This window comes from Haemaphysalis longicornis, unplaced genomic scaffold (genome assembly GCF_048455015.1).
Source record: "Haemaphysalis longicornis isolate Haplotype H1 unplaced genomic scaffold, Haemaphysalis longicornis Haplotype H1 scaffold_2, whole genome shotgun sequence".
Taxonomy (NCBI): domain Eukaryota; kingdom Metazoa; phylum Arthropoda; class Arachnida; order Ixodida; family Ixodidae; genus Haemaphysalis; species Haemaphysalis longicornis.
Genome location: NW_027526295.1, coordinates 195,782,549 through 195,797,070, shown reverse-complemented (window position 1 = coordinate 195,797,070; position 14,522 = coordinate 195,782,549). Strand labels below are relative to the sequence as shown.

Below are 14,522 nucleotides of genomic sequence, written 5' to 3'. Positions count from 1 at the left end.
TGTATGGCGGGTGAAATCAGATGCTAAGGGATATCTCGTCTTGTTAATAGTGCAGCGGAGAGCAACCGTTTCCAGTATCCGTACAATAAGAAGAGGTATCAACTTGGGTGTGAGGTACGTCCTTCCTGATGAATATGGCGGCTTGTGCTTCTGTTTTGAGTTGTTCTGCGCGTTGTTTGGGATGTATGGACTGCACAAAGTAGCCCTGGTAACCTGCAATTTCTGGGGTCGTACCTCTCGTTTCCTGAAGCAGGAGTGCGAGGGGTTCTCCTGTTGTCCGGAAATGTTCCCTAAGCTCTGCGGCACTTTACTTGAGGGAACGGCAGTTCTAATAAGAACGTCTGCGTGAGAATAAGCTTCAGACGAAGCCATGAGGTGTGATTGCAGGATTGTCACCGGTAGTCACGTCTAACTGCATGGTAATGCGTTGCAAAGACTTCCGAGTCTCAGTTAACTGTTGCGCTTATTGTTGCATGCATTGCTGAAATGATTGCATGTCCTGGTGACGTTCGACTCAGAGTTTTGCTGTCTCTTTTGTATGTTCTTCTAACATGGCGAGAATTTTGTGATGACTGGAGGCTTGTAAATTAACCCGAAACAGTGGTTCGTCCGACGAGGTATGAGCCTGGCGACGAGAACTAACAGGTGAGGTGGTTCGTTGCTTTTAAGGGTGTCGCTTGCTGAATGGAGAGATTCTGTCTGTGTGTGATAATGTCTTTCTTTATGTAATTCATTCGCTGCTCATGGTTGCGTTTGAGTATTGAAATTTGTTTCTGAAGAACTGCCATCTACTCAGCAAATTGTATCTCGGCTTTTTGACGTGCTTGTTGTAGTTCAGCAATTACGGGATCGTCCTCGTAGCTGACGGCAGATTCCAGCGGCATGGAGTCTTGACTGAGATAGTGCATTTCTCGTTTGCTATTTTTAGGCTGGCTACTTAGTTTTATGATCTGTCATCATTACTGAAGTGGGACGGCAAGGGGGTACATGCGTTCTTTGTTGGCATGGGTGAAGCTTTCGCCGCAACTGCTAAGAGCGAGTCGTCGGGTTCTGTAATTTGTCGTTTACGGTTGCCGTTTTGGTAACGGTTTTGAAAGCGGTTTTGTTGCTGACGTATTTTAAGCATTTCTACGAATTCAGTGCGAGGTGGACTGTTTTGGCTAGTTGCGAGGTGTCCGCCTTTGTTGCGATGCATACAGTGCTGTGCCGGTTCCTTATAAGGACTCAGACCTGGACAGTCCTTCAACTTGTGGTATCGACCACATTCGTTACAGATAATAGTTGGGGAAGGACAGCCACATGCCTTATGCCCTGTTTGTGACAACGAGTGCAGATTAGTGACTTTGCCTGGTAAATTTGCGCACGGCGTAAGAAATCATGGTAACCGCGGAACGATGTGAGACGTGAAGTGGATAAGCACTGTTCCTTTCCTACCCATGGGGCGTGCAGTGAGTATAGCGACACCATCAGCTTTAAGAGCGCTCATGAGCGTATTGTCTGCTCCGGGGTCGCACTTATAGATGACACCGCGTGTAATGTGTTGGGTAGGAAGTTCATATACATGGATCCGGAAGCGCATGTCGGACGAAATAGGGATGACGCTTAATCACAGCAGTCGCTCGGCATGTATGTGGTCACTGTAATGCTATTGGAATTCTCATCAGTTTTCATGGCAACATACTTGGTCAATTGCGGGTCTCCGACGAGGCGGTAGATAGCCTGTTGCAGGAGATGAACTGGTTGTCAGCAGCAGGCTGAATGTATAAAACTGCATTGATGAAGAAACCGATGGCTTGAATAGAATTTCGGGCATTTCGAGGTAATTTATAGTCGCCTCTTACGTGTTCTGGCGAAAACTGCCATAAAATCTGGTAATTATAGTCGGAGTGACCGCGGTGAACAGCGATCAACTCCTCTTCCTCTTCGTCTCCAATAAATAAATAAATAAATAAATAAATAAATAAATAAATAAATAAATAAGCCGTACAGCGAATTAGCCACTGCACCACCGCGGTGGGTCACAGTTAAAAAGCGTCTATGTTTGAAAGGCGAACCGACCTTCTGGTTGGCTGTGCGACAGAGCATGCCTAAGGTGAAGACTCCCAGGAGGGGCCCTCCTGCCATGCCGGAGACGATGCAAACCAACTGAAGCACTCCGCCCAGGTGCTCCACGGCTCCCGTGATCAGAACGCAGAGGATACCGTAGGAAATAGCTGCATCAGAGTCGCGCCGGGAAATGGGCATCACAGGCACAGTACGAAAGGTCAACTGACGCTCACCAAACAAAAAGTATCTACGGCAGATTAAAAACATCCCCCTGTTCTCATTTTCCCGCACTAGTCCCTCTCTAAAGTGGTGTGTCAGACTCACGGAATAAACCACTGGCGTATTTTGCATTGGTAGTGCCGGAAATGGCTAAGGGTCACCAAGAAGACGTGAGTATACTGTTCCTGGACAAGGAACAAGTGGGCGAGGTCTTCAGCCCACGCTTCACAGCTCGTGATAGTGAGTATTTCATTTCATTTCATTTCATTTCATTTCAGTTATTATACCCTTAAGGGCCCGGAGGCATTACATAAGGGGCGTGAGATAACGGAGTTTCCAAGAGTACCATTGAACAAAACAGGCAAAAAAACAAGGAGAACATGAAAGCCGGAGAATAGAAAACAAAAAATACCTTAAATAAAAATTACACAAAAATGTACAGAGGCAACAGTGAAGCCAAGCGAACACAATTCTAAAATACAAAAAGCAGTTGAAGCATCAATGGTACCATCAAGTCACAAGAGTAGAATTTCACCGTTAATACATTATGTGAGCGTCTTTTCAAGCTTATCTCTAAATTGTTTGCTATCTGTACACGTGGTGGTGTAGGCGGATAAAGCATTCCATAGAATAATAGCGTTAGGAAAAAAAGGACGAGACAAATGCTGATGTTCCGCCGGTTATCGGGGCTAATGGGCAAGTGTGATTCAAGCGGGGTGATATTCTGTGAGGCGGCCGTAGTAACGTGTGTCTTGATTGTGCCCGATAAAAGAAATCGTGGAGGAGGCATACACGAGCAATGACGCGGCGTGATTCAAGGGTCGGAAGGGAGAGAGATAGTTTTAGGGCAGTGACGCTGACATGATTTGAATATTGCGAGGCGATAAAGCGTGCAGCGTGGTTTTGAAAGATACAATTTCTGCAGTTAGGTATGCTCGTGATGGATGCCAGATGGCTGATGCATATTCCAGTTTCGTCGTTATGATTATTAGGTAAGCTAGTCTTTTTATTTCCTGAGAAGCAAGTTTAAGATTACGGCGAAGATATCCGAGAGTACGCGAGGCTTCCGAGCACATGGTGTCGATATGCCTTGCCCAAGAAAGCGATGACGCCATGTGCACCCCGAGGTATTTGCACAATATGACTGAGCTGATACATTGTTGACGTGATAGGTGCACTGAGATATGGCATGTTTCCGATAAAATGAAAGTTATTTGCATTTTGTTAGGTTTTATGGCATGTGCCATTCGATACACCATAATGAAATGCTGCCTAAGTTAGGTTGCAAGTTAGAATGATCATCAGTGGCGTAAATGGTTTGGTACAATATGCAGCCATCTTAAAAGAGTCTTATTAGGTTTGTTGTAATGTTAGTAGGCAGGTCATTTATATATATTAAAAACAGTAGAGGCGATAGGCTTGCACCCTGCGGGACACCAGACATACGCTGGTTAGACAAGACTTCTGTTCATTAGCCGAGGTTAATTGAGTGCGTCCTTTTAGGAAGTGTTCGATACATGATACCAGGTTAGAAGGGATGTTTAATGATGACAGCTTAGCTAGTAGGTGGTTGTGGCTATGGGATCGAATGATTTAGAAAAATCCAAGAAAATTGCGTCTACTTGATGGTTATTCTCCATTTCCTGCAGTATATCATGTATGAATTCGGCGAGCTGGGTCTGACATGAGAACCGTTTGCGAAAGCTATGTTGATGCGGATAAAAAAATTAATTGATTCTAGGTAGGTCATTAAGCTTGAGGGGATTATGAGTTCGAGTAGTTTGGAAGGTATGCTGGTTAGGAAAATTGGGCGGTAGTTTCTTATTAGCCAGTGAATACCAGATTTAAATAATGACACTATCTGAACAACCTTCCAATTGTCAGGAATGCAACCTGACTGCAATGACTGCGTGAATATTACATGCACAATCAGGCTGGAATAATACTCAATGTTTTTTAGAATCTTACTGTTAATGTGATGATGCTGATAGCTTAAGGCTACGGATCAGGTAAGATATTCCCTCCGCGTTGATCTGGATATCGGGAAACGTGGTGGATGAAAAGTAGCGTGGTAATGTGATGGTACCGGAATTACATGTAAAAACGGAGGCAAAACAGTTGTTAAGAACTGCTGCACATTGGTTGCTTTCAGTCAGCTCCCCATTAGGGCTTGTGAGTTCAAGCTGCTGTGTCTAGGACATACGATATAGAGTTCGCCAAACTGCTAGGATTCATTTTAAGGATTGACAGTAAATCGCTGGAAAAATTTTCTTCTTTGCTTCCGTTATTGCTTTAACGTATTGTTTACGCACGCGTGGCACTTTTTTCATGTGGCTGACTTGCTATTGCGATTTGCTGATCTGTAAAGATGTTTTTTTTTTGTTAATAAGTGATTTTAGATATCGGTTAAACCACTGGTTGTTTGAGTCAGATATCACGGTTAACGTTAAAGAAATTTAAAGAAACATATCATCAGAGTAGACGCAAAAATCATGCTAAAAATCTGCAGAAATTCAAATAATTCTCTACTAATGTGTAGCAGTCTTACGCCGCTTGTCTTGTGTGTGAGTTTCTTACAGCCAATTATTTTGGTCTTTCTAAATCCTGTCCGACCAATTATCTCCATTTACGCAATTATAACGATTACAGGTGGAACTTCCGTGAAATCTGCATTATTGTGGAAATGCAGGTGTTATACTCTTCGCCATTTTCCGTATTTTTTAATATTTTTCTGCTATCATAGTTTTTCAAAATTTCGTTCCCCAATTATCTCCACTTACGCTATTATAACGATTACAGGTGGAACTTCCGCGAAATCTGCATTATTGTGACAATGCGGGCGTTCTATTGTGCGCCATTTTTCATTATTTTTATATTTTTCTTATTTTTTAGTTCGTCAATATTTTGTTCAACCATTATCTCCATTCACGCTATTATAGCAATAGGTGGGGATTTCGCGAAATGTGCGTTATTGTGCATATGCAGGCGTTGCATGGTTCGCCATTTTCCGTATTTTTTTATATTTTTGTTATTTTCTGGTTTTTCAAGATTTCGTTCGACCAATTATACCCATTTACGGTGTCATAACGATTACAGGTAGAACTTTCGCGAAATCTGAAATATTGCGGAAATGCAGAGCGTTACACGGTCCTTGCTGTGGGAGTGCTCGACAAAAAAAAATACTTTGCATTAAAAACAGGCGCCCCTTCGTGGCGCATGTAGCTTTCCCCCAAAGATGGTCATTTGGGACAACATGTAAAAGTTTTAGCCATAGGAATAGCACTTCTATCGCTTCCCGTACTTCCAGCATAATGTTAAGAAATTGTCTTGTCCTTCGTGAAAAACAACTTTACAACGAACTGCTAGTAAATGAAATTTGGAAACACAAAACATGCATCGAATTGAGTAATACGAGAACTTTATTTATTTCTTACATCCTTGCCATGGTTGGTGCACGTTCTTCAGCACCCAATAATAGGCTAGAACCAAGCTGGGCTGATGGTCAGGCTCGATACTTTAGTACCAATGCTTTAGTACGAGTCTGAAGTGTGGCACTTCAGTGTGGCACTTTTTTCGGTAGTGTGAAACTCCCAAAAAAAGAGGCTGCAAGTCTCTCTAGCACAACAATTTTGATCTCTCAAAGGGGAATCATTTGAATTTTATGTTTCTGGCGAATTGTAAACTCTGTTTCCACGGTAACATAAGCAATTAGACGTCGTGAGCATTGTAAAACTGGAGTGTTTTCGGCAATCTTGACATGGTTCACCAGCTAAACCACATCCACAAACTTCACACTCAAGAGAGCTTAAATTTCCATGGAATCATTTAGGTTTGTACCTGCTTTTTCTATTCTACGCAAAGTTTGGATGAAGGAAACGGTTGAACTGTCATCAAATCGTACCGTGATATGCCCGTTATGACAGCTAAAGCGTGCAAGCCCAAAGGCGTGCTTACCGAGAAACTTGAGAATGACTAATGCATGCTTGTCGTACGTCTTCTCGGAAATGCAAAAGGGCCGCACAAAGTCCTCCAGAAGCACGGCAGCCATGGAGTTGACGGCTGAGGAGACCGTGCTGAGAGCACCACTGAAGATACCGGCCACAATCAGCCCGGGAACGCCTTGCACACCACCCAGGTAGAGCATCACAAAGTAAGGAAGCACCTGGAGCCAACAGTGAGATGCAGAAAACCGCACGCATACAACTGACAAACAAGATACTCGTATGCGCACAAGAAACCTCGATATGGCGAACTTCACCATAACGAAAACCTCAATATAACGAACTGCATAGCATGCCGCCGGTATAACGGAGAAATTATTCGGTCATTTCCACATGACTAATCCTGTCAAAGCAGAATTGAAATTAATTTACGCGAAATAAGAATGTCGATTCGTGATGGTGCCTATCATACAAAATTAGTGCAAGCGAGGGCGACTGAAATGTGCCTTCGGTGCTGTGCTAAACTTGCCGCGAAGCCTGCAAACTTCAAAGCCACCGAGAACTCCGACAGTGCCGAAAATTCCAGAATGCTTGCCTGGGCATGGCAGCTTACGCTATTTGTAGCTGTCATCTTTCAGGCACAATAGTCTTACATGAGCAACTTAAAGGCGAGAAGAATTGGTCGGTCGGTCTGTCTGTCTGTCTGTCTGTCTGTCTGTCTGTCTGTCTGTCTGTCTGTCTGTCTGTCTGTCTGTCTGTCTGTCTGTCTGTCTGTCTGTCTGTCTGTCTGTCTGTCTGTCTGTCTGTCTGTCTGTCTGTCTGTCTGTCTGTCTTCCCTTCAACTCAGCCGCCCGACCAAATATTAAACGATACCTTGAACGATACGTTTATATAGGCGAAACATTTCCGAATTACTAAATCTCGTGGCAATGTTCGTGCTTGTGAAGATTGTTGGGCAAAAAAAAGCATTAGGCATATTTGGGGCACAACATCAATGCATACGTACTATTTGCAGTGTTCTCATAAAAAATACACGGCTGCTTTATCTTCCCGGTAGTAAATAAAAATACGCTCAAAACGGTTCTTAACCCAAAATACAACTATCGCTCACGGCGTGGCCTAAGGGCGGCATTCAAGAAGTCCCACAGAAACAATTTAAAAAGTTGGAGTAGATGGCGGTCTAGAAGTTGAACCTGGCAAAATTGAATTAACTTGAGCAAACCTCCTCCGGGTTTGTGGTGGGAGAAGCGAGACGGGAGGTGAAGAGCACGACGGGTGGACGCCAAGGAGAAGACAGGCATTTACGAGGCAGGTGGGCGGCAGAATACTGTCGTTTCTCGATACGACAGGTGCAGCAAAGTTAGAAGATTCGGGGCCATTTTTTTTTCTGCTCGCTAGTGGCTCCTTTGTATTCTCCCCCCTCTCTATCACGTCGCTTTCGTCGAGCGTCAAAGGGGCCATGGAGAAAATGCAAGTTTGGTTCATTCAAAAGATTGTCACACTAGAGTAACACTGACACCCATTTTATCGCGAAATTCACTAAAATAAGGTGTATAATTAGAAAAAAAGAGAATGGCCATGCGAGCCACCAGCTCATTTCCCGCACTAGAACCAATGATTTATTATTTTGGAGCTGTGCGATTTGCTGAGGTCGGTAAAAGCAAGCGTAAGTTAGGCAGGGCTTATAAGCTTGCAGAACGAGCTATTCGCGCTTAAATTTAATGCATATTCTTTTTATATAAACAAGAATGGTGGGGTAAACAATAGAAGGTACGAACGCACACATAAACACAGAAGAGCCAGTGCCTACTGTGTGCTCTATGCTTGTCATAGCTGCAAAGCAGTTCGGCGCTTTGGGGTTGTCTCATTCGACAGTGGGAAATTGGGATAAGCGACATTTTCTTACATGACCCTCTTTGTCGAGCATACCTACCCACTGTTTCACGAAACGATTGGTGTCAATCGTAACAAAAGCAGGCCAGGTGCAAACCCGTTCAAAAAAGAAGGGAGTGCGGACAGGGGAGCTCAGCCAACGTTGAGCTCAGCGGTATTGTGGCGTCATTTAGAGGACGGGTGGTAAACGAAGCAAGGAAAGTCGTTTCGTTGTCCTCTGCAGCCCTGGTCGGCATACTTAAAATATGTTTGAAATACATTCCCTGATTACGTCGTCGCAGATGCCACGGAACACACGATCTAGCGAGAGAATTAAAATTTTGGCTTAAATTGTGTTATTCCTCAGTGAATAAAGCATCGTTTGCTGCCGGACGAGCGCTGGGGGCACTATAAAACACCTAATCTCTCAAATAAAACAAACTAGTATTTTGTCTTCATGGCCCCTTTAATGGTTTCTCCCTCGGCTTTCTATCTATATACATTTGTTATCGCCGCGTTAAGACCACGGTCCTCATTCCACAACCGAAATTTGAAGAGATAAAGATAGAGAGAAAGCGGTGCTCAGCGCAGCCACTCATTGACAACCTTTTCGGCGGTACTAGGCGAGCTGGACACCTGCTAGAGTTTTAAGGCAAAATCCTTACACCCCTGAGTTTCAACGTCGCGGTCTGAGGTGCAGTGGTGAGCTACAGAAAAGCATTGTCAGGCACAGGATATAAGAGCACATGCCCTGAAAGTCCAACAGCAACGCCGGATGAGTGTTCTGAGAACGGGCGACGGACCTTAGAACGTCCTTGACGCGCCTTGTATGCGTTACCGCGTGGTCTCAGAATTAAATTCCGCATCGATGTGGGTGACCACGCCCTAAGAGTTAGTCTCACACTGGAAAGACGGAGAAAGTATTCCACGATTGGAAGACACTTGAGTAACTCGATATGCCACTCGTCGTAACCGCCGTCGGGAGCAAGCGTCTTATGCATGAGGCTGAGGCAGCAGTCCGACGTGAGCAACATAAAAGTTGAACAGAAAGTTCAAAAGCAGAGCAACGGAAGCTCCAACTAGGCTTTTAGCTTCACATCCTTAGAAGGTTTCAAGGATCCCCCCTCCCCCCTCCCCACAATTTTATATCAGTGAAGAGACCGCAGGTCTCGTATTGTGCAGACCTGCAACTTTTCAATATTTAGCTTTTGCCGGTATACCAAGCATCAGCAAAAAGGGGAGAAAATGGAACGGCTGTTTCTCGGAACGGACTGGGAAACAGCGGTATTTCGGCAGAAATAATAGATGGCTGTAGCGCATTTTAATGTGTAGTATTAGCATTAGTGATCTGTAGCATCGTGCAAAGCCCGGAATTTTTAAAAAATAAATAATTGGCAGAAGTAACACATTTAATTGTTATAATAGCGTAAATGATAGTGATTGGTCGAACGGAATTTTGATAAACCAAAGCAAAGAAAAAGTAGCAAAATGTTTACGAAAATGAACTGACAAAATCAAAAATGTGCATCTTAAACATCACCCCCGAAAAACGAACGCTGGTGCGTGGACTACGAGTTGGGGTGGCCCTTTCCCCTGCGGTAACCCGGGCGTGGCCACCGCGATACCATGCCCCGTTTTCCACGACGCCGACACCAACCACCTGCTATGGATGTGCTCTTCCCTGAGCGCAGCGAGATCCCGACGCCTTCGCGGCACAGGTCTGCATCCGGGGAGACCCCCCGATCTTCAGCGATGGCTGTAGGGGCCCCACTACCGCTGTCTTTTGGACTTCCTCCGGGAAACGGGTGCAAACTTGTACTAGGACCTTATGCCAAAGGGCATACTGTCGCAATTAAAAAAAAAAACCCCGAGAGGAACGTTGGAAATACGAATAAAAAATAGCAGAAATGGGCAAACCGTGTACCCTAAATTTCCAGAAAAGGGAAGGTAATTCGTAGAAAATATTTTTTATAAACCAAGAAATACAAAAAAGACACAAATTTTGCAAGAAATAAATCGACGAAAGTAAAAATATGCGTCGTGTACGTCTCCTCCGTAAAACGACCAATGAATTAAATACGCCCGTTAAAAAGCATTGTAAATACGAGTGAAAGAATAGAGCGACAAGGAGCAAACTGTGTGACGTCCTGCCTTCCCACGAAGATGCGTAATTGTAGGGAGTAGCACATTTATTCGTTATAATAGGGTAAACGGAGATAATTCGTCGAATGGAAGTTGAATAGACCAAAAAACAGAAAAAGTAAAAGATAAAGATGTTACAAAAAAGGACGTGAGGTAATCAAAAATATGCATCTTCTACATCTCCGAAAATAGAACAGTAAATTAAAAGACGCCCGGAGAGGAACGCTGAAAATGCAAATGAATAATCAGCGAAAACGCTCCATCCTTGTACTACGCCTTGAAGGGGCAGAAAAATACGGGATCAGCGAAGTAAATGCACTTAATCGCTATAATGGTGTATATTTATATCATTGGAGAGAAAAAACAAAGACAAATGCAAAAACAATAAAATAATCCAATGTATTTGGCTATTCATAGCCAAATCTGGCTGTAAATTAGTCACTATGTATACATGCGGCGTAAGAATGCTACGCATTGGTAGATAATTCTCTGAATCCCTACAGATTTTTTCCGATCGTGGAGTTAGGGTTTCAAGAATATTTCACGCTTCGATTGCTACTCTCGTATTTCCGTTGGGCGACAGTCATTACGTGGCACATGCGTATGGCAGTGGCTTGGATGTAGACGGTGGTACAAAATCTCAATTTAATCTGCAAATCTGGATCAGAAAATTCTCATGGATTGTGTCCGAAGCTGTTTTTAATGAAAGCTTACAACTTGAAAGTAAACTGGTATTATTTTCTTATGCTATAGGTCTAAATTTGGTCTCCAAAGAATGCATTATAACGAAATGCAGATTTCAACGACTTTGCTGTATTGATGTTTCACTGTGTCACTCTGACATTCGGACCCGGCTACTCTAGGGTCCGAATGTCAGTTAAAGTGAATGTCATTTGACTCAGATGGGGTGCTTCAAATGCCATTCAGAATCCGCCGTGTTCCACTAAAATTTCGATGGCATTTGAAGCTTTAACAATCGCCCGCCGTGCTGCATGGCGCTGCTGCTGTCGAGTTATGTTTTTACACAATAATGCAACAATCAAACTTAGTGGCAGTCTCTGGCATTAAAATGCTATCAAATTATCAATAACGTGCGCTCTGACACGATTTTTGCTTAATTTTGAATTGCAATCGAGTTTTTTGTGTTGTCTGGCCACACTTGATAACACGATTTAAGTAAACGAGAAGTAAACAAAGTCCCACAATTAAGAATATTTTGTTTGTTTTGAGTACGCCAGTAATGTATTTATTTATGCTGACTTGGAACGCTGTGCGCGAGAGTGCTAGAAATGGCATTTGAGAGCCTAAATGTCTCTCTGGGTGCTCATTTGGCTCGAATGTCATTTGAGCTGAATGGCATTTCAAAACCTAGTGTAGCAGCACAACTTCGCATTGGAGTCAAATGACATATGGTTCAAATGACATTCGGACGCTAGTGTAGCAGGGGTATTAGTCTAAAAAACGAGAAGCAGAACAAAACGCAAGTCGTCATCACTCTCTGTATCTCAAAAAGTTTTTTTTCGAGGTATGAAATGCAAACATGACAACCTTCAGTTGATCCAGAAGTTTTATCAAGCTGTACCAGTCTGTCCCGCAGATTAAAAAAAAAAACATCAGCAAAGTAATAATATGTTTTACAATTGTTGAGGGCTTAAGAAGGTAGTATCGTAAGCACAGAGGCTCATTTATATTACTTCAATGACTACGAGCGCCCGTTAAGAATACTTAACTATTGAGACAAAACGGGCGGGCTTAGCAAGCGCACATACATCTAGGTGCTTTTTGTACGAGGAATAATAAGTAGCAAGTCTGTAAATCAATGCAGAATCAACGCCACAAGTAGGTATTACTTCGAACGTACTGAGCAGACGTCGGGCTTTACTTGCACAGACATACCCTGGCAAACAAGGTAAGGTGTAGGTGAAGTAGTAGATCACACAATGCTCGTAAGATTGTGGATTCACACAATGCTCGTAGGATTGTGGGAAGACGGCATACCTGGTCGGTATTGGTAATCTTGCCGGACAGCAGAGGATCGCAATGTCTGAAGTTCGCATAGATAACGATGCCCGCAAAGCAGCTCATGAGGCACAGGGCTGACACGATGGGCAAGTTGAGAAACAGGGCACTGAAGCGTTGAAAAAAGGAAAGGCGATCATTATTTCCGTATCGAGCAACCGTTGAAAGCCGCTACCAGAGTTTTTGCTGCCAATAGCCAATGCCCTGAATCGTTCGTCGTTTGGAAGGTTTGATGTGTATGTGAATTTTTCCTGCCAAGTGCCCGGTTTTGTTGGGTAAATGTGTAGGTTTCCAAGAAAGGACAACCTTTCATAACCATAATGTGTAACTGTTCGGGTAATTCTTAAGTCGCTGATTCTGATCCCGAAACACAATTCAGAATCACGTTCGTGCCCTATTGACAAAAACCATTTTATTGTTGCCGAGTTTTCTTCATTCGCGATTTTTTGCGACTCGAATAAAAGCATTGGGCCATTTTCTGTATTCGAGATTCCGAAACACTCGTGCTTTGGTTTCTATCTCTCCTACGTGGGGGCAACATACCACTCACTCGTCATCGAGCTACCAAGGCCATGGTATTTGCAGAGTCTCTACATGAAATTTTGTGCACTGCTTCGAAGCACCGTTTTGGTTCCTTGCTTAACACGCGAGTGTAAATATGAAGTGATCCTTTCGTATTCAGGTCAAAATAAAGCCCGAGAACACATGTACATAAAAACTTGTTGCACAAAAAAGTTAAAAATTGCGACAACAACATGGTATTAATTTTAACTTATCTTCACAAATGATGTACCCACCGGAAGAATTTGTCGGACATATGAACAACATAGAGACCTATAAATTGTTGCCGCTGCAACGCATAAAGTTTTACTAAACAAGCTTTTTTTTATTTAATAAGAGCAAGTCCTCTGACAAACTGCATAGAATTCAAAGCAATAACAAGCTTTCTAGAGACTCTAAAAGATAACCGCCCTGCACGACTTGGTAGGAAACAACGGATAAAAAAATGTCTTACGTCTGTGCCTTCTTCAGGGTACTCACGGTCATGAGCCTCTGTACCTGAAACTGGTTGACCCCGTAGATGGAGACGTACATGAAGGTGCCACCGACAGCCAGCGCCCACACACTGTGCCGCACCGTTGGATCTGGATCGAAACTGGAAGTAATCCAACGCACAGATTCCACATGGAACTTCCAACAGGGCTGATCGAAGCTCTCGCTCAAAACTAGGTCAGTGTTTGAAACGCTTCCAGGTCGCACAAAATAAAGTTCCTCCGCTATTGATGTGGTAGGAAACCGACAGCCTAGCGATTATCAGAGACTTCTTTAGGTTGGTTCTGCGACCCAGCGCATACTGGTGAAGAAGGTCCGGACTGCCAGCCAAGGCCATGGCATCCCGGACTAGGGATGCCCCTCACCGGGCGGCGTATTCCCAAACCATATTCCGTAGGGGCCCAGGCCGACCACACCCCTTTCAAACAGCGACGTCACAGCGTGACGTCACTTTCTCTTCGAGCGCGACTTCATTCGACGTGGATTTTTTTTTCTCGTTTTGGGCGGCGGCCGATGGCTTCGCTCCGTGCGCGAAGCTTGGGCTGCGGCGCTGGGGAGCTGACGCACATTTAGTAGAAGTTGAAGGCACAACCACATGCAGCGTACTTTCGGCGTTTTCTCGCGTGGCAACGCGAGCTGACGCGCGAGCAATGCCGAATGTCTACGCTCGCCAGATATCGGCGTCGACGCAGCGCGAGCAAGCAGCGGAAGCGGGCCATCTGGCGCCATCTGGCGTACACGAATACAACCGGTGCAACTTCTCGATCGCGATTGAAACGTGCTATGTAGCAGCGGGAGTGCGTCGAGCGCGTTCGAAAACTCAATCGCGATTCACTTCAATCGCGATTGAAAGGGCCCGTGTCTGCGTGTTTCCGCCGAACGACGCTCGCCCGACGCGTGATTTCGCGTCCATGTGGTTAGGACTTTAACCTTTTCGTCCGGAAAGCACTCTCATTAAAGTAAAGAAAAAAATTTGTTTTGGTCTTTTGTGGTCGCGCTGCTTCGCGGCGGCCGATGGTTTCGCTCCGTGCGCGAGCATCACGTACGCGCTGGGAAGCTTCAAGCACGAAGTATACCTTTGCATACCTGTTCTCGCTTCTCACTCTCCGCACTCTCTTGCGAGCCTGCAGACGCTCGTCTTCCATCCTGTTCCTAGTTAAGCTAGCGCTGGGCGTGTTGCTCTAAGTGCGCGCGCAGGCGGACGCTTTTTCACGTACATGTGTCATTGTT

The 14,522-nt window shown here is 44.4% G+C and overlaps 1 protein-coding gene across 3 annotated transcripts in view; it reads right to left on the bottom strand.

The window, feature by feature from the left end:
- Positions 1-14,522, bottom strand: part of LOC144169746 (putative sodium-dependent multivitamin transporter) — an 88,945-nt gene that overhangs the window by 17,713 nt on the left and 56,710 nt on the right. For all 3 annotated transcript variants that reach the window (XM_077699070.1, XM_077699072.1, XM_077699071.1), the window contains 4 exons: positions 13,255-13,395; positions 12,219-12,348; positions 6,220-6,427; positions 2,059-2,213 (listed from right to left, as the gene is read on the bottom strand). In XM_077699070.1, the coding sequence (XP_077555196.1) occupies positions 2,059-2,213; positions 6,220-6,427; positions 12,219-12,348; positions 13,255-13,395 (634 nt within the window). The remainder of the gene's footprint in view (positions 1-2,058; positions 2,214-6,219; positions 6,428-12,218; positions 12,349-13,254; positions 13,396-14,522) is intronic.